This window comes from Cucumis sativus, chromosome 3 (genome assembly GCF_000004075.3).
Source record: "Cucumis sativus cultivar 9930 chromosome 3, Cucumber_9930_V3, whole genome shotgun sequence".
In the NCBI taxonomy this organism is placed as follows: Eukaryota; Viridiplantae; Streptophyta; class Magnoliopsida; order Cucurbitales; family Cucurbitaceae; genus Cucumis; species Cucumis sativus.
Genome location: NC_026657.2, coordinates 33,993,192 through 34,015,975, shown reverse-complemented (window position 1 = coordinate 34,015,975; position 22,784 = coordinate 33,993,192). Strand labels below are relative to the sequence as shown.

At 34.6% G+C, this 22,784-nt stretch overlaps 3 protein-coding genes across 3 annotated transcripts; 1 reads left to right on the top strand and 2 right to left on the bottom strand.

Moving 5' to 3' along the window:
• Window positions 1–3,958: 3,958 nt before the first annotated feature.
• Window positions 3,959–10,622, bottom strand: LOC101222581 (FACT complex subunit SSRP1). The gene is made up of 16 exons (XM_004147411.3): window positions 10,415–10,622; window positions 9,658–9,843; window positions 9,285–9,390; window positions 8,625–8,761; window positions 8,407–8,490; window positions 8,232–8,326; window positions 7,994–8,102; window positions 7,810–7,896; window positions 7,607–7,699; window positions 6,931–7,128; window positions 6,688–6,833; window positions 6,465–6,612; window positions 4,941–5,039; window positions 4,677–4,856; window positions 4,498–4,576; window positions 3,959–4,386 (listed from the first exon to the last, which is right to left on the bottom strand). The coding sequence occupies exons 1-16, from the start codon at window positions 10,466–10,468 to the stop codon at window positions 4,259–4,261; spliced, it is 1,929 nt and encodes a 642-aa protein (XP_004147459.1). The 5' UTR covers window positions 10,469–10,622; the 3' UTR covers window positions 3,959–4,258.
• Window positions 10,623–16,192: 5,570 nt separating this feature from the next.
• Window positions 16,193–19,707, top strand: LOC101210782 (AP2-like ethylene-responsive transcription factor At1g16060). Its single transcript, XM_004147443.3, has 8 exons — window positions 16,193–16,465; window positions 17,102–17,184; window positions 17,307–17,315; window positions 17,428–17,516; window positions 18,227–18,300; window positions 18,383–18,433; window positions 18,563–18,639; window positions 18,736–19,707. Exons 1-8 carry the CDS (start codon window positions 16,236–16,238, stop codon window positions 19,314–19,316), a joined length of 1,194 nt encoding a protein of 397 aa, XP_004147491.1. The 5' UTR covers window positions 16,193–16,235; the 3' UTR covers window positions 19,317–19,707.
• LOC101211026 lies at window positions 19,548–22,007 on the bottom strand. The gene has a single exon (XM_004147444.3). It carries the CDS (start codon window positions 21,714–21,716, stop codon window positions 19,698–19,700), a length of 2,019 nt encoding a protein of 672 aa, XP_004147492.1. The 5' UTR covers window positions 21,717–22,007; the 3' UTR covers window positions 19,548–19,697.
• Window positions 22,008–22,784: the final 777 nt, after the last annotated feature.

The following is a 22,784-nucleotide window of genomic DNA, read 5'->3' as shown; positions in this document are numbered from 1 at the left end:
GAGATAGTAACTCATAACAATTTTTCATTAAATACAACCAAGAATGATCGTCAACAAAAGTAACAAAATAACTAAAGCATGTTTGAGATACAATTGGACACAGACCCCAAATATCAAAATGAACTGACTCAAATCGACACGAATCACAATTTAAAGAGGACAAAGACCTAACTTTTGGGTGAAGTTTCTTCAACACGAACAAAGATGGATAACCTAAACGATAATGGACTTCAAAGGGAGAGGGAACGACAAGACATGCCATAGCTTGCGGTACTTGATGATCAAAGAGATAAAAGGCCTCCTGACTCATATCCTCTACCAATAATCTTCTTCGTCACACGATCCTAAAACAAGCAATAACCAGAAAAGAATAAGACAACACAATTTAGGTCATGAGTAAGTTGACTAGTAGAAATTAAATTAAAGGATAAGTTAGCTAAATGTAACATAGAAGGGAGAGAAAATGATGGGGTAAGATGAATAGTGTCAGAGCCAATAATAGAAGATGTGGAGCTATCTGCTAATGTAACAGATGAAAAAGGGGTAGGGGACAACGATTTAGAAAATAGGCGAGAATTACCTATCATATGAGCTGTGGCACCAGTGTCTATGACTCATTTGGCAGATGATGTAAGAAGACACTTTGTATTACCTAAGGCAACGATGGATGCAACCGAAGTAGAGGAAGATGACGCTTGTAATGAATCTTGGTAATTCTGAAACTTAACAAACTCCTTGCAGAAATAGTAACTGACGCCTCTGGTATATCACATGTGGAGGCTATCTGAGCATGTTGAGATCGTTGACTTACGATAGTAGTTACAAACAATCTTTGCAGAATCTGTTTTTCAATGATCATTACTATTCCTCTGAACATGGCTATCCATCACTCGAGGTGCCTGAGGGTTATTGTTCTTGCTAAAGAGAGCACTACTGCGTTGAGGAATAGACACACCAGTCGAAGAGCTTTCAATGCAAAGGACACGAGTGAAAGCATCATCTAATGATGGAATCTTAGAGTCAGAGAGAATCTGTGTCTTTACCGTTCCAAATTCAGGTAAGAGTTCATTCAAAAAGATCATAACAGCCATCGATCTTCTCTCGTTGAGCTTGTTGAACTTTAACATCAGGATTAAAAGGTAACAACAAGCCAAGCTCGACAGTTATCTTCTTAAGCCGCATAAAGTAACTGGTGAGACTCAGCTTTTGTTCAACACGAAAAAATTGCATACAAACTTCAAATATTGCTCTTTACATGAATATAGAAAATCTAAAAATTCTATAAATTCTTTAACAGACTCACAATGATCAACCGATCAAATTATCTCACTCTCAATTGAGATGTTGATCTGGAGATATAAACATGCATCATCACGAAGGCAATCCTTCTGCTTTGCATCTTATGGAGGATCTTCAGCATATGATCATCCATATCAATACTTCTCAAATAAAACAAAATTGTCTAACGCCAATCGTAATAATTAGATCCATTTAACTTATGTTATGTGATCTTAAATGCTAAGGGAATAACGTTGGAGATTACCAAATTTTTTATGTCGGTCATATTGAAGTCACACATTGATTGTAGTCTACACAAACAAAGAAAAACCCAATCCAAATAGCTGCAAAATTGGAATAAAACCCTAAAACAATGGCGTAACCTTCAATTTTCGTCAAACCCGAATCCTATTTGATAAACCCAATGCGCTCTCAATTTTTGTCAAACCCGAAGTCCTCATGCGCTCTCATGCATCAATGAGTGGATGAAGTATAGGGAGATTTTGGCAGCGTGTGAAGATAACGCGCGGTGTTTCCCGACGATCAACGAAGACAGATTTGGGCGAACGGAGGTGGCACTTTTTATGGTATGGGCAGTGTCGACAAACGATCAGTAGAAGGTAACCTAAACTCAAGCCTAATGGAGAAGGAAACTAATGGTCATTTGAAACCTTAACAACTCTTATACCATGAATCCAGAATTCAGAAAAGTATATTTCTTATTCATATTGAGTCAAAGAAAAGTTACATATTTATGTAGAGAATAAAATAAACACTGGACACTACAAATACAAAAAAGAACATATGTTATATAAATAAATAAATATATATATATATCATAACACTCTAGATGTTCTCTAATTTAATTATGATTTATCTTTTTGAGAAAAAAAATTTAAATATGCATTTTTCTTAGCAAGTAAGGTGGAAAGATTAAGAATAAAGGTATGACACAAGTGGTTATTTAGTTATAAAAAATTTATATCGAAAATGATGCAACCAAAAATAAAATTGCATAAATGCAATGCTCAAGGTCATGTAGTGTGCAAAGGAGCTCAAACTCGTTCAAGTTTCATATGCATATAAACAGCTCGAGCTCACGAGCAATGCATGCTAATCACATTAAAGATATATCAATAGTGTATGTTTTACCAAGGGGCATTCACATCCTTTGTCGCACTCAATGATTAAGCAAGTAAATGGATAATTTATTTTGATGAACTTCTACAAAGGCAGTCTTTGGTTTTTCCTACTTAAAAGTTTATGTTACGTCTTGTTACGTTAGTTACTTTTTCCTACTTAGTAGTATCTCGATAGACAACTTTAAATGAATTTTGTGGAAAGAACAGAAGCTTTGGGGTTTCTTCAAAACATCGACTCATCTGAACTAGATATAGGTTCTCTTAGAAGCACCATGTTGAAAACTCGAGAATCCTTGGGACAGAATTCAATGCCAATTCTTTTATTTCTAAATGGAGAACAATTCGTTTATTTTTACTCAAAGAGCGTTGGAAGGTCCTCAATGGTTGATGGTTATGTCGGGAAGGGTAGAAATTGAAATGTAATACCAATAGTTAGTTAATGGGAATTGAAAAAATTAGGGGTGTACATGAGCCGGGTTAGAGGTAAGTATGGATCAACCCAAATCATCCGAGTTATAGAAAAATGAACCATATCGGTTCAATATGTGGGTCAACCCAACCCAACTCAAAATTTTTGGGTTGAGCCTAATTGGATTGGTAGGTCAGTATTATTTTTCATCACTCCATAGTTTATTAGGGTTTAGGCAGTGTAATGGAAACTAAAACAATTAGCCTCGGGTATCAAACCAAAGGAAATTGAAAAAAGAAGAAAAAGATAGTAGGCAGTAAAACAAAAGAAAAAGACACATGCAACAAAAGATTCACCTCACACATTGCCAAAAAAGAGACAAACCCAACAAAATTGGTAGCTAGAAATGTGATTTCAGGGAAAAAAGAGATACCATATACAAAATTGATGAATAAAAAATATGAAAAAGTGAAAGGAGAGAGATGGACTAACTTGTAGAATGGAAAGCGACCAAGAAGGAAGAAACAAAAAGGAGAATGAGGTTAGTGAGATAGATGATTGGAAAAGTGGGAAAGAAGGAAAAAGTGAGATAGTTTGAGAGAATGGGTTTCAGTTTTGGCCTGCGTAGCCGTTGAAGAAGGGAAAAGTGAGGATCATGTTGGGTGGGGCAAATTCGGAATGTGAGTCACATTTCACCGAAATGTGACGTGAACATGGAGGGGAAGGGGTTGAGTGTAAGTCGTGAGGTCTAAAGTGGAAGGGGTTAAGTGTAAGCCGTGAGATGGGAAAGAAAAATTAGGATGTTATTTAGGGTTTATATATATAAATAAACCGGGTTGGATAGGGTTTATATATATAAATAAACTGGGTTGGATTGGGTCAACCCAGTCCTTAATCCCCCAACCCGACCAATTTTTATATTTTTTCAATTCTTTAACCCAACCCAACTCAAAAAATTATTTAATCCAAACCCAACCTCGATTTGGATTGGGTAGTCCAAGTTTGTCGGATTATCGAGTTTTTTGAACACCCCTAGGCAATTGTGACATTTTCTTCTACCTTGTCTACTGTTTTTTTTTTTCTCTCTTTTAAAAAAGAGTTGCAGCTACAAGTGGAGAAACAGAGGAAATAAAAAAGAATCTACTCAATGTGAAGGTTGATTCTAAATATTTACCAGGTTGTGTCAGCTTATAGCCAGCAAGTTAGGCTGTTCAATCTCTCTTTCAGTTGCTTCAAAAAAGAAAGCATACATAGAAGCCATAACTAGCACCTCTACTTGCTCAACATTTGAGATTCCTCAGCCTAATACTGAACTGAACTAGGCTATGTTATGCTAATAATACAGAACGGTACAACAACCTAGTACATGTAAATATGCCATTCACCCATAAAGTTGCATCCAAATAGAACAAGAATTTGATCCGATCATCTAAGCACTGTCAGATTCATTCCCAGAGTCTATATTCATTGGCTGTGGATTCTTATATCCACTAATTTCTTCCTTGTATCGTTTTTTGTCATCCCGAGCCTTTGATTCATATGGTTCTTTCTCTTCCGCTGCAATTACATTAATCAAGGCTCAGATAAAATACAAGTGCTTCTTAGCTTACGCTAACATAGGAATCTTTGATGCAAGATATCCAATTAAAATTTTAAAAAGCCACATACCCGACATCTTATTCCACTTGTCTCCAAGTACTCGCCCTAACTCCGTGAAAGAAATTCCAGGATTACTTTTCTTTATGTTCTGCAATGAGAAAATACAGGTAAGCAAACTATCAAAATAATCCTACGATGGCAAATACCCTACAACAGTTGGGGAGGGGAAGGTTTCTCGAGTAAATAACCTCTCTTTCCATCTTAGAGAAGAACATGAAACCAGATATTGCCCTCTTTGGTGCATTTGGATCCTTCTTCTTTTTCTGCTTTTTCTTCTTTGAACCATCGTCAGCCCCTTCTCTAGATTTCTTCTTGGCAGGTGCCTTGGAAGCCGAAGGGTCCTTTTTGGCCTCCTTTTTTCCAGGCTTCTGAAAATGGAAGCTCAGTGAGCTACAATATAGAATGCAAAGCATATTTTCAACTCAAGGGTTTTTTTTAAAAAAATTGCTGACCTCTTTTTCACCTCCACTTGCACTACCGTCAGAGTCATCCCCACCTGAATCATCAGTTGGAGAACCCCCATCATCCTTGTCAGCAACAAAATCTGAATCCTACAACAACACAACCAAATTATATGGATCTGGACATGAACATGAACATCAAAAAGGCAAATATAAAGATATACGCACATAAGTTCATTCAAACACAATGATATGCATATATGCTGCAAATTCAGAAAAAGTTTGTTAGCTTCAGCATTAGTACTACCTATTGTCCGTTGAATACATGCCAGGATGCAGCTATCAGGTATTTATAAACTATAGGCAAAAGTTGCAATACAAAATAGACAACAAAATAATTCGCAAATTATGTTGCATACAAGGTAATCAATGGTAAATCTATTAACGAGTAAAAAAATTTTTTTTTTTTTGAGAAGCCAACAAGTGACATATGCATTTAAATGGATATTCACATGTACCCATGACTCTCAATACGTTTATAGACTGTACTGAGCCTCATATACCTCATATCATTTCAATATTCTTTATTGACCACAAAGTATTGGGCAATCGTGTAAAAGTTTTGATGTAAAGATTTTCCAAAATTTCCAAAATCCAACCAAGTAAAAGGCCATTTAACCAGTTTGCAACACTAGAACTTCAGAGGCACAAGTATTATAAACTAACCACCAAACACAACCAGAGGCATCCAAAAGTACCATGTGTCATGAATAAACAATAAATATCTGATATGACTGTATTACTAGTTGCTGATGGTCCACTGGAAAGTACCAAAATCGCTCCTTCAGATGACAGAACACTCAAGACAAATTGACTATGTCCCTAAACTATTCATGCCTTCCCTATTCATCCTTTCCCATGACTACAAATAACTATTAGTGGGAGTCTGATTCACATAACAAGCCCTTTCCATCACCTATCCATTCCTTCAAGTGGGTGTTGAATTCACGCTAGTTCTATGTATTAACCCATAATTGCAAAGAAGTTTGGTGGAAGTCGCACTTTCAAGACTTTATTCGCAACTGTCAAACACAAACCATCTTCTATACAAACATGTCACGGCTAGTATTCCTAATGATATTCCCACTATTTTTCTGATATCGTACTCCATATCATCAATCACATTCTGAAATTCTCAGTTATGATGGTATGTATCCATGAAGCCATCGATAGTTTTAACCCAACAAACAAGCCCAGGACAAGTAATTAACTGAAATCTGGTTGAGCACGAGAAGCAAAAGCCTCCCCCATTACAATTCCTACATAAACCTTTCTAGTAATCTCCTTAACCCCAACTAGCAATATTAGAACCTGGAAACATGCTAACCAACTTGGTCTCAACAGCTACTTCAGCCAAAATACTGCCCCAACTAACTACCATCACTTGACATTAACCCAGTAAAGTAAACATCCCAATGCTTCCTAGTCTTAAATAAAATGCACAGTAGGCCAAAACTGTTTACCACCATAAAAAAAAGAACCCTAATTGGCAGTCCTAAACAGGTAAAAGCTTACCTCTTCATCACTCTCATCTCCACCAGCTTCATTTCTAATGCGCTCAAGATGCGGGTCAACAGCATCATCATCATCCTCTTGGAGAACAGCTGCCACGCCATCTCTAGCCTGAGCATCTCCCAAGTTCATGATCTTCAAACCCTTCCCACTGCAGGGATGAACAAATAAAATAAGATGAAATAAAAGCCACCTCCATACATGTGAAGTAAGAAATTAGACTGACCTTATAAAGTCGAAAAGATTATGGTATTCATTGCGCTGGATATTTCTAAAGAGATGTTCTTGTTCAGTTTTCAGTCTAATGAGAAGATCAAAGTAATGCATATTTGACCCACCAGCAGCATGCCTCTCAAATTCAACATAGTCAATCTATTGCAAAAAGATTTTAAGGTAAGGAACTCAATGGATAGAACATTGAAACATCAAATAATGTTGGAATATGCAAGATCCAATATTGAATCTATACCTCCTCATGAAGAATAAGGGTAGGAGGCTTGGGAAGAAAGAAGAAACTTTTTTCAAGTGGATATAAGACACCATCTTCAGCTTTCAAAGATGACTTGACAGCATAACCATCTTGACAGCTGCGGAATTTCCCAGGTCTGGTAATTTTCGCACCAGATAAACCACGCAATATGGTGGTAAACACTTCATGAATAAGCCCCTGTTATCAACACAACTATTTACTGAGAGAAATATGAAATTCACAAGAGAAGTCTATAATTAAACACCTTGCTAGGTATTGATGAACGTGATCAATGAACTCATAGAACGTATGCCAAAGCACATGTTCAACATAATCAATTTGCAACCAATGAAAAAAAAAAAAAAGAATTCCGTCTTGTATGATAATTAAACATCTTTAAATTAAACACCTTGCTAGGTATTGATGAATATATTTTCAAATGTACATGGCTCATCAACTTTAAATTGTCTTTATGATAAGAAAAACAAAATACATATTCAAATAACGTATCTAGTAAAATTGTGATCCTAGATTTTTAAAAAACAGTATCCCATTTTGTCTGTGCAAGTGTTATGTCTATACTTTCGTTTCTTTTCCATTGGAGTAAAACAAGTCCATTGATATTCCAAAAAAAAAAAAACAAGTCCATTGATTGGAGGGAGAATCACGCTTCTACCTTATAAGAAGGTTCTAACTTGTCCTTGTACTTTGTGTTGAAAAGTTCATCGCCTATTTGCAGCGTGCTTTGAACCACATAGTCAGTCTCAAACTGCAAAGATGCATCAAAAGAAAAGGTGATCCTACGAAGTAAATGACGAGAATTCATCAAGAGAAAAAAAAAAGGTTAAATGAAATGTTAAAAAATGAAGTGACAAATACCTGCAGAACAATATGAGGGTATAAAGTTTGGCCTTTACGAATCGGTGGATCTAAAGTTACAACCACAAAAGTATGTGGCTGATTGGACTGCACAAAATATCAAAAGCACTTGAGACTTCAAATCTTATTACTAACTGGTTTAGATAGTGTAACATCTATGTTCAATAGAAGTCAAGAAAAAAACCTTTGGAAGTAAGAAAAGGCGAACAACGCTACTGTATTGTATTTTAAAGTCATTGGCTTGTCCTTGAAGGCGCAGGAATGAAAGGTGGAGTTCTACACTGTACCGACCCCTATACAACAAAAACCACCTCTTTAGAATACCTTAAGAAAGAAAGAAAAATGTAGGCACCATTAAAAAAACAAAAAGAACTATGCAAGCTAAATAAATCAAACAGAAACGTGTACATTCAGATGTCTACCTTGGAGTGAGGATAGCAATACCCTCAAATGTAACCACAGCTTCCTCAATGCCCGCACTAACATCCGCCATAGACATAATTTTGTCACGGAAAACCTAAATCAAACTATACTTGATAAAAAGTCACAAAAAAAGATATGCATCATAGTTTGAATCAAGTAGATAAATGATCCTACCTGAGCAGGAGGGCGACTTTCATCACCAACAAATTGAGTATTGGTATTTGGTATGTGAAAACTTATCTCCATCAGTGAATCTTTCTGTGATCGTAATGTTTAAATATTATATTACAAGAAAGTGATCAAAACAAAAGCATTGCAGTTCGAGATATTAGGTGTTATGTTGCTCATCAATTGGTAAGCAACTAAAAGAAAGAGAGAACAAAATGAATGACCTCATTAGCTCCTGTTGTATCATCTACATGGAACTCCAACATAACATCGTTCTTCCCTTGAAGTTGTGTTTGGGCTACATCAGCTAGAGACACTTCAAATGCTTGCTTCGAACCAACCAAGAAAGTAAGCATATTCCCTGCAAAAATAAAAATAAAAATAATTAAATGAAGACACCTTTCCTATAGACATGATTACATTGCTAAAAAAATTTAAGAAGGATTGTATCGAAGAGAGGTATATAGAAAAGAGAGGGTGAAGGGGGGAATAGTTAAAGAACAAAATGCTTGGTAATCTTACAAAATAATAAATGAAATTTTGATTGCACATGCCAGTGCAGTCTCTTTTAAGAGAATAGATTAACCTCAAAAAAATAAATTTGCACAGAGATGACTTTTATATTTGAATAGCTCAGGCTAGAAACACAGAAAATTAAGGAAAAGTAATCGTATGTTAGATCTAAATGTCAATATGGTGTAATTCCTAAACCAAGACTGGTGATTTTTAAGAGCCAGCTAGTCTCTTCTTAGATAACTAAAGTTGCAATCTTATACGTGCAATGTTGCAATAAAGTAAGAGTTATTAGGATATAACATTGATATTGACAAGTAAAACACGACAAACACAACAAGTGATAGACTAAATGCATCAAAACAGCTTACCATTCAGATCAACTTCACCCCAATTACGACCACTAACAGAAAGCTGTTTTTCCTCTGGTGCTATTCCACAATTACTCTGGAAAAATTTGGTTAAACTGCTGATGTCCTACATTTACCCCGAAAAAAAAAAACGCACAATCAGAACATTTCAACCACATCATAGAAGATATACACTCTTCAAATATTAATTTGCAATCGTCTCATTTCGAGCTACTGTTGTGATCGGGTGAGATGGACCAAACATAAAAAGCTATTCACTAACTAAATGAAATGATTTAGCCAATTACAACTACAAAAAATAGATGAGAAATTAACATAATAAAGTCAATCAATAAAAATAAAAGCAACATCATTCTAAAAAAATTCAAGAAACCTGGTCGCGGAATCCAATGAACTTGTAGTACAACCCATCTTTGACCCGAATTCCCAACTGGTTCGACCTTGGGACCTTCATCCATGTCACACCAACAATGTCTGCTTTATCCACCTCAATTGCCTTGCCGCCTCCTTGCTTCTTCCATTGAATACCTCTTTGATCTGTTTTAAGCTGGCCAGGGTTCTGCATTGAAACATAATGCATGAAGGAGAATTACCTATGTTTTATCATTCCAAACTTTAACAGCAGCCCACAAAAGCCCAAAAAAAAAAAAATGTAACAATTAAAGATCATTTCCTTTCCTTTATTCAAGTTGAGTATCCTCCTGCCAACGATAAAAAGTTAAAGAGCCCGAAATATAATAACCCTTAACCCCCATGCTCCCCACAGACGACGCTCGGAAACAATAACAACCAATCAAATTTATGAAATTTGGGAACTTTAAGTACATCCCATCCCCAAACAAATTTACAAAGAAGAATAACGCGATGTGGAAAAAGCTCCAATTCCTGGAAAATCACTAATTATTCTGGGTAATTGACACCGCCTCCCTTCCGCAGAGCCAGGAAGAGGTACGGAAAGGCACAGAAGCGCCGTATACCACATTGTAAGTTCATATGGAATTTCGGAGGAGTTAAAAAGCTAGGGTTTGAAAACACAAGGGAATCGCCATGGCCATACTAAATACAAGGATCCAACTCGACCAAGAAACCTAGTAAGTTAGCAGCGGCAGAAAGAGAGAGAGAGAGCTCACAGTGCCTCCACGGCCGCCGAGAGAGATGTTGTTGTAGAGCTGACCGTCAGCCATAGCCGGAAACCTGAGAGCGACGAGAAGAAAAGGAATCGCAAAAAAAAGAAAAGGGAAAAGAAAGGGTTTTAAATGGTTTTGAGAATGAAATGAAAGGGGAGTCCTTCCCACTGTCGTGGCGCCAAGCGGTGGTGATCCCCTGTTCGCCGACTCATTCTAAACCTTTTTTTCTTCTTTTTTAACATTCACGTTAGCCTTAGCTTAGCCCTCGTTGGATCACATCCGTCACCATAATTTAATTCATTCATTTACTTTACTTTTTTAAAAAATAAATTATTGTAAGTCACATACTGAAACTATAGAGTAGTATTTACAATAAAATATATACCAAAATCTCTATTGGTTTCTATTTTTTATAAAATTTGAAATTTTTTATATTTAGTATGTATTTTGGTTTATTATAATATATTTAAAAATACTTTTTTTACTTAATTTAGAGAAAAGAAAAAACATTATTCTTTTAAGGTACGGCCAATGTGAAATATTAATAGAATCATTCAAAAGGTTTATGTGGAAGGTTATTGTTGTTTTCATCTCCATTAGTTTGGCTTTGTTTCTATTGTAGAAAGAGAAAAACAATGAGAGTGTGTATGCAAGCTAGTTTTGTTAAGAGAGTTGGTAATTTTATGAACTTTTGGAACCCATCGGATTGCAAATGGAATGGGGTGGTTTATATGATCGAGGGAGCGGACCAAAGACCAGCAACTATCCTACTATGGGATATGTGGAACAACAAAACTTGGTGAAGCATTGTGGTCTAATTACATTTAGAGGAGTTTGGTTTGAGGAGGGTGATGGATTTTTTACCCAACTTAGGGGGGAGAATCTGAAGAGCCACGTATTCTGGATTCAACCTTTCGTTAGGGGTGGAAGCTCAATTTTGACGCCTCTTGGTGGAATGGGCATGACTCTTCAAGGTCTTTCCTCTCGATGGGTTATTTGACAATCCTATCTAAGTGACGTATTAAGATTTTGGAAGCCTTTGCTATTATCAAAAGGCTTGAGTATCTATTGTCTCAGTTTAAGGGTGTTTGTCATCCCCATTCTCGTGATTGTTGAAGCCAAACTGTTTTGATCTTATTTTTGTGCTTGCACTTGGTGGGTGAACCTCTATGAGATGAGTGTGTTTGTGGCTGAGATTAAGGAGCTATCTCTTGCAGCCCGTATGGTTGATTTCTATTGGTGTTCGCGATAGGCATATGGTATGGCTCATCGATTGTCTTGCTAGAGTTGGTCATGTTTCTAGAAATTCGGAAAATAACTCTCCTCCACCTTTTTATAAAAATTCTTGACGAATTTAATAGATATTCATTAATGTTTTAAAAAATCAAGAAAAGTACACATTACTTGAAAAAACGTCAAAAATGTCGAATTTTATAAACATTTTTATATTTTAAAAATATCAAGAATTTAATAGATATTCCTTAACGTTTCTAAAACGTCAAGAAAAAATACATACTACTTGACGTTTAATAAATGTCAAGAAATCTGAAAATTGGTCTATTTCTGTCTTTTCATAAAAAAATTGACGCTTTATCTTTGAAACCATCTACTTGACGGTTTTGAAAAATCGTCAATAAATAAAAACAACTGTCTGGAAGGACTTTTTCTGTTTTTTTCTTTTTCTAGTAGCAGTTGATTCTTCTTCAAGTGAGAAGGGTGCTTAGGTTGGGGCTTCACCTTGGTTCTCCTCGGCTCTCTATTTAGACATAGGACATATTGAGGCTTCCGTCTAACTCTTATTTCCTAGCTCGATCTAATTTATCACCAATTGAATTCAATCAAACGATAAGATACTTAAGAGAAGGAGATATGCATGTCTTTTTTTTTTTTTTTTGTCATTTATTTCTTTCCAAAATTTTAATTTAAACACAATAATATCAATGATTTTAATTGACCCAAAACTTAATAAACTTTTGTTATGATTGACCCAACAAATTTTGGTTGTAAAAAATTTTCCCCCAACAGTTATATTAAACTATATGATTTGATTTATTACGTGTCAATATATCAATTTTCGAGTTTTAAAGCATTGGTGTGTTACATTATTATAACTTGTGAAAATATTCTCTACGTGGATTAAGATTTGAGGTCTGAGTATAAAATTTTAAAAATATATATCTTTTTAAAGAAAGTTAAAAGATCATAGGAATCTAATTAAAAATTTTAAAGATCACATTAATTGAATCAGAATCTAATTCAAATGATTTGAAATAAGCTTTGTAATTAAATTTATACAACTCATGATGATGAACTATATCTAAACTATGCAAATCAAAATTTTAACTTAAGCTACTTAAAACAAAATCCAAAATAAACTAGCTCATCTAAGACTTTGTTTAAATCGAAGCTCCAACACATTATGCATATCCAAAATAACTAAGCTTTAATAGTTTAATTAGTGCAGTATATTTGATACTTTATACTTCTGGTTTTCAAATAAAATAGTTTATAAACATTAATTTCTGTGAGTTTATTTTTTTATCCTTTTTCTCCTTATATTATGAGTGATTTTTTGGCCAGAGAGATAGAAGTGGCATACAGAAAAAAGAGAAAGCTATCCCAACGAGAAAGAGAATAAATGGATGAATGAGGCTAAGAGAGTGAAATGGGCATAGCCAAAGCAGTCCAATCCGCTGAAAACGAGCCAAGGAGTGATGAGGTTGAGGTCGACCTTTTTCATTTGGGGAATGAAATGTACGGCAACCTTTTGTGCTTTAGGAAAAGAGGATGGTCTCGATTGAAAGCTCAAACTACCAACCTTCTTAGCCTCGGCCTCGACTTAGAATTATAGAATGAGTCCAACCCTCTTTTTCTATGAATGGTACGTTCTATTGCCTATATGAGCCTTAAAAAAAAGATGATTTTGGTCAAAAGTCCAAACCAACCTTCTCGTCTTATGGTAAACCTTGAAAATGAAGAATTTGAAATATGTCAAAGGTATGTCTTGACGCATTTAACTCGAGAGATAACCTAATATATGACTATGATCAAACTTGAATAAGAACGCACATGTTAATATTCCACTATAAATAAATCATTACAATATCTCTAATGAAGTTCATTTTAATTAATACTCGAACTTCCTACTTGGTTCACATATACCCTTCCTATCTTAAAAGCATCGAAGCCTATACGACAAACACCACACCACTCACGTTTTCTTTTCAAATTATAAAAGCCAGGTAGATGTATGTTTTTCCCTGTTATTCATCTTTGGCATCTTTGGCATCTTTGGCATCAACAAAAATAAAGATATATATCATAAAAAGTAATAATTTGTTATTAGTGTGCAAAACAATAATTACACTATTGCTATTACTATTATTTATAAAATTTGTGCAGTGCTCATTTCTTAAGTATGTGCGTAGAGATGATGACAAAATAGGGAATGAAGTGAGAATATATAACATATGTTAATTCGTATGGATGATGTGATTTTGTCTTAGGAAACATCGTGAGATGCATATAATTTGGAAGTTGGTGGAGAGGGAGCAAAAACTAGGGTTTGTTTTGTGGGTTGTACTTTTTTCTTTTTGGCTTATAATGTATTCTTATTTAAACTACTCTCCAAAGCATAAGGAAATACAAACAAAACCTAAGATTGGCGATTTTCACTAGAAACCACACAAAGCCAAACTTTGAGGTTACGTAATTATTTAAGTACTTCTTCTTGTTCACTAGCTGTTGCTGCTGCTATACACTGCTACTGCCTACTAACTATACTATATCTAACTCAAACAACCAACCACCTTCCTCCATTCAAACGCATTCCATTTCCATAACTAACTAACATATAACTCTTTCAATCACCATCAACTTTATCTTTATATATATAATTATTTGTGGATTCGTGTTGATTTACGCATTCCGATTTATTTGGATTAATAACCAACAGAAAATGTTTTTCAAATCTTATTTTGATCATTTAAACACTTTTTTTTTTTATCAAAACTTACTTCAAATAAAAAAATACATGTGTGATTTGCAATAGTTTCTTAAACTATTTTTATTTTACAAAGTTTGTTTGGTTTGTTACTCAGGTAAATAATAACTATGTTTATATTAACACTTAATTGTCAAAATAGAACAACTATAAAATAGTATGATTTACGCAGTCGCTAGAGCTGCCAAAGTTGGTGGTATGGTCGTTGTTGAAGTTGGTAGTCGACAACAACACGTATGCATGTAGCAAAGTAAAGTAAAGGATAATTTTAGTAATTTTAAGAAAAGAATACTCATTAAACACTAACAAAAATCATTTATTCTAAAAGTGTCGTAATTTCATTTTTCTTTAAAAGAAAAAAAAAAGGAACTATGTTTCATTATAATTAAACCTGTTTGTTTCAGAAGAGATATTAATTTTGAGTGAAGTACTAAAGATCATTAAATAGTCAATAAAAATTAACTAGGAGACTTAAAATTAGCATTAAAATCCAAACAAAACATTACAAAGGTTTCAATTTTAGTGAATTTTGGAAGCACTTTTGTGACATTTAGCTAAGAAAGTAATCAGAAGCCCTAACTTTTACCGGCTGATAATAATACAAAAAACAAAAATTGAAAAACTTGGTGCTTTTAAAAAATGGAAGAACACATAATGTAGACAATGGAGTTTCTTTGTCTTTTAATAACATTGCCTTGATATTATCAACCCCTCCTGTTTTGGAGACTACCTTCCAATATAATCCTCACACCATTTTTTTATTCAAATAATATGCTTAATTAAATAGTATTGTTAGCCAACCCATTCAATTTTTTTGGCTCTTCTTCCACACTTGTCTTTTTTTTTACTATTTACTTTCCATCCCCAAGTTTTTCGATATGCTGCATTTCTACTTCCATTTTAATTTTATCTCTTTTAAATTTACTATCCAATTTCCTAGACTCTAATATCACCATACTTAATTAATTAGTTATTTGTAGGAGTAATTGATCACTTTTTTATAAAAAAAAAAAAAAGGAAAGGTTTGATCTGAGAAATTGTAATTTAATGAATATGAATGAGTGTTGTATGTTGTTTTGACAATGTATTATTGATTGATTGGAAAACATGGGATTATTTTGAGTTAAGGAAAAAATAGAAAGAAATTCATAAAGACGATAATCTTTTTGGTAATATATAACAATAGGAAGAAATTTGTTTATATATAGGCTTAAAAAAATACATGCAAAATCAAATTTTTATTATTTTTATCATATAGGTATTGAATTGAATGCATGCAGCAAATGAGTTTACCAATTTTTGTTATTATTGTGTCTTTCTACAACTAGTTTAACCTAATCTATTGTACTAACAAATATTCGATACTTGTCTAACAAGTTTGCTAATAGATATCAAACACAAAACACACACTGGTCAAATTAAAGTCCTCCTGCTTCTTAGATTCATTCTATGAAACATTAATGAATGTGCAAACAATTAATTATAAGTCAATCTAATCTATATGAGAAACATAACCCATCTTACATTCCAGAAATAATGACGAACTTATTATTTCCCCCCACATATGAGAACTTGTTTAGAAAGTAAACAACAATTGATATTATAATATTTAACTTAACATCATTCTAGTTTCGTCTGAAAAGTAAATTTTGATTTAAAAACAGAATGATGACAGAGAGGTTTTGAAAAGAAAAAAAGAGACAAATATATATATATATATATAATAGTATGGTATATATAAATAGATGGGTATAGAAATTGAACAAGGGACTTGATGTGAGTGATTTGTTAAAAAGGTGATCAAAAGAAAAGCTAGAAATAATGGAGGCGGCAGCTTTGGCACTGAAGAACGAGGATAACCTGAGAATATGTTGGACAGAAGAAGAAGCTCAAACTCAACCCATAAGACGTGTTAAGCGACGTCGGAGAGACCCGGCTGCCGCCACCACCACCGCCGATCAAACTAATAAGCAGCAGTCTCCGAAACAACAGTCCGATCAAGCTCCTACCACCACTATGAAGCGAAGTTCAAGATTTCGTGGCGTTAGCAGGTAACAATTCATAAATAAATTTCTTTGGTTTTTTTTTTATCTATCTTTTGCATATATTTTCAAATTTTAAGTCATGTTTCAAAACAAGTAATTTTAAAAAACGTTTTGACTAAAAATTCAAAACTGATTATGAAGTTTAGATGAAAGCTGTGGTAAAGAAATTGTAATTAAGGAAAACAAACATAAATTTTAAAAAAAAATCAAAAACCAGAAATTTACAAAAAGAAAATTACGTCTAAGTTCTTAAATTTTCATTTCTGTTTTTAGTCGATTAAATTTGGTTCGTAGGCGGTTTTGAGAAAGTTATAATTTAGTTTTTTTGGTTGGATAAAATCTTAATATAACGTTCCCAACCAAATCATTTATAAAGTTTTATCCAATCATAAAATTAAATTCTAACTTTTAAAGACCAAATTCAATATTTTTCCAAACCATAATAATGATCATCAAATATGTAATTTAGTTGCTATGAGAAAATACAAGAGATTTTAGGAGGAAAAAACCTAAAAATCTAAGTTTAAAAGCTCCAGAAACTTTATTTGTTGATTATAAATTTCCAAAAATAAAAAACAAAATCGTTAACAAACGGATTTGCTTTTCGTTAGTGCTCATCGTGATTCTTTGTGAAATGAGTAGACATAGATGGACGGGTCGATTTGAAGCTCATTTGTGGGACAAACTTTCTTGGAATATGACACAGAAGAAGAAGGGAAAACAAGGTAATTACAATATATATCTTTTTAAAATTTCTTCAATGTTCGTATGGGGTTAATTCTAATGTAATGTCTTTGAATTTTGTTTTCTCTATCTCATCTGGACGACCCTTCTGATCTCCCAACAGTTTATCTTGGTGAGTAATTAATTAATTAACTTCAAAGTAAATTAGTATTTGTTTACTCTCACTAATTAAATAGCATATTTTCTGATGTGTTTGGTTATATGTGTGTGTGTATGTATTATAGGAGCTTATGATGAAGAAGAATCAGCTGCAAGAGCATATGATTTAGCAGCACTTAAGTACTGGGGTGTAACAACCATCACTAATTTCCCTGTAAGTTTTCTTCTTAATTATAAGTAACTTAAGTTACTCATTTGCTGCCCAACAAAGATTGAGGTTACATCCAAATAGAACAAAAATCATAATTATACTTTAAACACGAAAATATGTATCATTTCTTTATTTTTCGAGTACAATAAGAATAAGAAGATTCAAACCACAAATCTCTTAGTCATTTACACATTTTGTATATCATTTAGAATTTTCAACCTAATAATATTGTGTCATCAGTTAAAACCCTATCCTTGTGTAAAAAAATCGAAGTACTGTTTCAATATCATAACCTCATTATTTTCTGTATATATACATGTATAAAACAGCTTCTCTTGAAATCAAATTAAGAGCAACAACTTTTTCCTTATACAAAGTATCGATGTTTATATTCTATTTAAGTAATTTTTCTCTACAAAGAAATACATGATTACTTTTCTTAATCGGTTAGTTGGATGGGATTTTGAATTCATTTTGGATAGAATGAAATGAAAAGATTATAATAATTAATCACCAGGGGTACAAGTTGATTCAACAAATGAAAATGTGTAGTTTAATTAAATTATTACAAGCATTAGTTTAGAGATTAAGAAAGTGATAGAGTTTGGATTTTGAACATTTTACTCATCCTTGGAGAGAAGTGCATACTTAATGAAGAGATTTAATATTACCTAAAAAATATATACTTTACTTTTTTTTTTTTTTTAATGTAGATATCAGAGTATGAGAAAGAAATCGAGATAATGCAAACAATGACAAAGGAGGAGTATTTGGCGTCTTTAAGAAGGTAAAAAATTTAAAGGATTATTCTAATTAATTAATTGGCTTTGATTATCTCTTAATTGTCATAAATATTGTTTTGTTTTTAGAAAGAGCAGTGGCTTCTCAAGAGGTGTATCAAAGTATAGAGGAGTTGCAAGGTGGATTTCCATTTTTCCTTTTTCTTCTTCTTCTTCTTATATACTTGGTGATCTTTCTTAAATTTAACCAATTAAAAGTGGAAATTATTAAGATAGAAACATAGGTGAATGTTGATTTTATTAACGCAGGCACCATCATAATGGTAGATGGGAAGCAAGAATTGGGAGAGTTTATGGGAACAAATATCTCTATCTTGGAACTTATAGTGAGTAATTCTACCAACTTTATTTTTCTCTTTCTATGGCAAAAGGAAAAAGGAATTGGATACCAATCACAAACTTGTTTAATCTTCCACCACCAGGCACTCAAGAAGAAGCTGCTCGAGCTTATGACATGGCTGCCATAGAATACCGAGGGATCAATGCAGTCACCAACTTCGACTGGAGCAATTACATGGCCTGGCTGAAGCCTCCTCCGCCGCCATCCACCGTCCCTAACGAAGCCCATTTCCCGTCAGACCCCCATAAGGAACTCTGTAACTCCAGCTCCATCCCAGCCGATGAAACTTCACTCTTTAAAAACCATCACTACGACATTGATTCCTTTCATTCCCTTCAGAAGCAAGAGCTTCTCGAAAGCTGCAACACCCCGCTCAATGCTTATGCCAGATCTTCTTCTGCATCCGCACTTGACCTCCTTCTTCGATCATCATTTTTCAAGCAACTGGTTGAGACCAACTCGAATCTCTCCGTGGATGAAGCTGATAATGGAGATGAGGCGAAGACTCGAGTGCAGCTCGACAGTGTATTTGACGAGTTTGAAGATGTCTTCTGTGATAGACTTACAGATGTACCGTTGGTTTGCAGCTCCAACAAAGAGCTGCAAGAAAGTGAGCTTCATTCATACTTTAATGGCACATTTCATCGTTTCAAAGCAGCCTGAAAGTGTGCTTCATGTCATTGTTAATATCATCGTATCGAACATGTTAATATGGGAGTTAGAACTCAACTCGATTGGTCAAACTGTTTTCTTTGTACTTTTGTGGACATAAGTAAACCAACTACTCAACATTTCTCTTTTTTCTCTATTCAGATCTGTTTCAGAACGAACATGGATAAACCAACAGAAAATAACTACATGAATCTCAAATATTGCAAAATCATAGAAAAGTAATAACCCAAAAGTCAAGCAAATTGCCAATAAAAAATGTAACCAGTTCGATGATCGGAATTCAACATCCTAATGCTTCAATCTAACTCTGCAAAGAAATTACATTTATAATGTGCTGTCGGTAATACATACTCTCCAACCCATTAATTAGCATCAAAATTGCTTCCTTTTGTTCTTGAAAATTCTATCCCTTTTTGTGTAAACATATAAGAAAGCAAAGAAAAGTAATACAGACACTGACACAGAACCCCATGGAAATGGAGGGTCTTTGAAGCAAACCAATGATCCTTCCAGTTCTTGAGATGCATTGTAGACGATGGAGTGAAGCGTGTAAAGGTCATGATCTGAAGATCTTATGTAATACAAAGCCATCTCAAAGTCAAAATGAGACATTACAGACATTGCTTTGTCCAGTTTGTATTTGAAAAGGTTCCACCGCTGAATGAACTCGGTGCGCTGTTTCGGTTTTAGCAGACTTCTATCACCACCATGAGCAGCTACAGAGTTAAGAACATCAATTGCACTAGTTATACTGCTATTCAATGCTGTCAAGATAACATTTCTTCTTGCTGCATCCTTCTGAACAAAAGATAAGGATGAAACCTCTGAGAATGGACCAAAAGGAGTTTGCCCAATGCTCCACGAGTAATCCACAATGGTGTCATTGTGCCTCGAGCTCCAAGCTAAGTGAGTAGGTGACACTCCCCACATACTTTGGAGAATTGAACCAACAAGTGGCCTCTCAAGGTCCCTCGTATGTGTAAATACATGACGACCATTACAGCTATAATCACTCACAGTCTGAGTATTCTTAGTCCTTACAGCAATAACCATGTCTGTAAATGCTACAGATTGATGGTAACGATCAAGCAACAATATTGTATTCAAGTTCAAATCGAAAACATAGACCGGAATCACTCTAGCCATCTCCTCCTCCTCAGGGAATCCAGCTCTTCTAAACTCCTCAGCAGAATCAGACAGTATCTGATGCAATCTTTTGGAATCCAGATACTCATTCACAATCAAAGTATAGTTATCAAACAAAAACCTCGAAGTATATGAATTCGTTGACCGAGAAATAGCAAAAGCACAAATTGGGCACTTAGCATAGCTCACACTATAATGCTTGAAGCTCAAAGATTGCTCACCCAACAACATCCCACCATCTCTCAAGGTTCTCTCAATAGACTTCCAATCCAAATCACCTCCATCACTACTTTCAGACCCATATACATGTATAAATTGAACAACCAATGAACTTTCAAAAGGAACAGGAATTCTCATAGAGGGAACTAAATGAACCTGATAAGCACTCCAAACCAACGACGCCAAATCCGCCAGCAGCGCCTTTTGGGACTTGGGACGGCCGTGCAAGGTCGCCAAAGGATGAAACTCTCCTCTAGGAAGAACCCCATCTCCAGAAAGCGACGGTCCATAATCAACAGGCCCTGCGCCTAAATCAACCCACAAATACCTTTCTCCACCACTCCAAATGCTTCCTAGACATTTGGTAAAACCAGGGGATGAATCCCCATGGCCATAAGTGTAAGCATACGGCTTGGATTGAGGGCCCAAATTAAGCAAATATATGTAAACCCCTTCACCGGATTTCTCCTTCTCAAAATCCTTCTTTATGACACGATCCACAGACTCATACGGAACAGCAAGAAGCGAAGATCGGAGGCTAGAAGCAGTATTAGAGATTTCAGATTTCAAGATCTCGGAGAGATGAGAAGCCAAAGAGGGGGCATGAGACACATCGAGATGAAGCGAATGTTTAATGGCAAGACGGTGTTGATACGAATCAAAAGGAGCAATAACATGGAAATGGTCGGAAGGGAGAGAAGCAGAGAGGAAAGAGGAGAGATGGATGGATGAATCGGAGGGAAAATCACCAACAAGACGGACATGGAGAGAGAAAGAAAGGGAGAGAGAAAGGAGAGAAGAGATGAAAGAAGGGATGAGAGGAGGAGGAGAAGAAGATAGAGAGAGAGATTTCTTGAGGGACGATGAGAGGGACAGAAATGTGTCGTTGGAGGCATGTGGGTCGAAGCGAGATTGCTGAGCGAGAAATGAATCGAGGCCCAGGATCGGAGCGGAGGTGGCGGTGGCGATGATGAACAGAAAGAGGATCGCCGCGGCGGCAACGGTGGTGGTGGTGGTGGTGGGCATTTCTAGGGTTTTAGATTGGATTGGATGGATTGATTGGATATGGATGTGATTGTAAGAAGATTATGGTTCTGTTATGGATTCAGAAGAAAACCCATTAGAATTAAGAAAGAATTGAAGAAGAATTGAGGAAGAAGAAGGCGGAGATGACGATCGTACTGAGTGAGAACGAGTCCAGTGTTGTCTCTTGACGAGTCAACCAGGACGTTGGAATTTGCAACAAAATTAGATTATTGGTTTCTCAATTCTATTTCTCACCATCTTCTTCTTTCCTCTCCCAAAAACACAAATTTATCTATTAAAACATTATGTACTTAAAAGAAACAAGAAATTAATTTCTCTCCTTTAATTTTAAAAAATAAAAAAAAAAGCCATTCTTCACTTCTCCAAAAACATCACTCTAAAACTTTACTATTCATTAAAAGAGTGACCCAAATTCCTAACTATTTTTTAATATAGATAAAGTAAAATTAGACTATCATACATGGATTATAATATTTTTGAAAGTTTTCCCTTAAATTTCCCTGCACAACCCAACTAACTTTATCAATTTTCCCCTACATCCTAAGTAACTTTATCAATCTAAATCAACCATACTTTTGTGTTAAAAGATTGTTATTGTATATTGCTAACATATGAAAGAATACCAAAATGTCAAAATAAAACCAAATTTAATTGCCATTATGTTTGTATTACCAAGTTCAAATTTAGAAATTTGATTCTTCTTTCCCAAACACACAATTCAAAAAAAACAAAAATCAGTCAAATAGGTAGTAGATGTACTTTTTTTTTACTAGTTATTTAGAGAGAATTATACGACATCTAGATAAAATATTGCATTTTTCAAAAAAATCTAAGTTTAAAAAGTAATATAGATGTTCATTTTACCCTATTGAAAAGATATAAACCAACTCAAAGTTGATAGTTCATGCAATATGGTCTCCGATTCTTTTTTTTTTTTCTTTTTGTAGTTTATTTTTACAAAATGGGAGTGACTTCCTTTTCAATGGCATTCGACTTCCCCCAAGGCCTCAAAGAATGGCTTCTTCCTGTGTTCAGACATCTCCCTTA

Bases quoted from the DNA above. Each gene is read 5' to 3' on its own strand.
- LOC101222581 (XM_004147411.3), bottom strand. From the start codon at position 10,468: ATGGCTGACGGTCAGCTCTACAACAACATCTCTCTCGGCGGCCGTGGA. The intron at 8,103-8,231 runs GTAGACATCTGA...TTTGTTGTATAG, and splicing joins ATTGCTATCCTCACTCCAAG to GGGTCGGTACAGTGTAGAAC. The intron at 7,129-7,606 runs GTAGAAGCGTGA...TGTTGATAACAG, and splicing joins AGTTAGAACCTTCTTATAAG to GGGCTTATTCATGAAGTGTT.
- LOC101210782 (XM_004147443.3), top strand. From the start codon at position 16,236: ATGGAGGCGGCAGCTTTGGCACTGAAGAACGAGGATAACCTGAGAATA. The intron at 16,466-17,101 runs GTAACAATTCAT...TGAAATGAGTAG, and splicing joins AGATTTCGTGGCGTTAGCAG to ACATAGATGGACGGGTCGAT. The intron at 18,434-18,562 runs GTGGATTTCCAT...TTATTAACGCAG, and splicing joins AAGTATAGAGGAGTTGCAAG to GCACCATCATAATGGTAGAT.
- LOC101211026 (XM_004147444.3), bottom strand. From the start codon at position 21,716: ATGCCCACCACCACCACCACCACCGTTGCCGCCGCGGCGATCCTCTTT.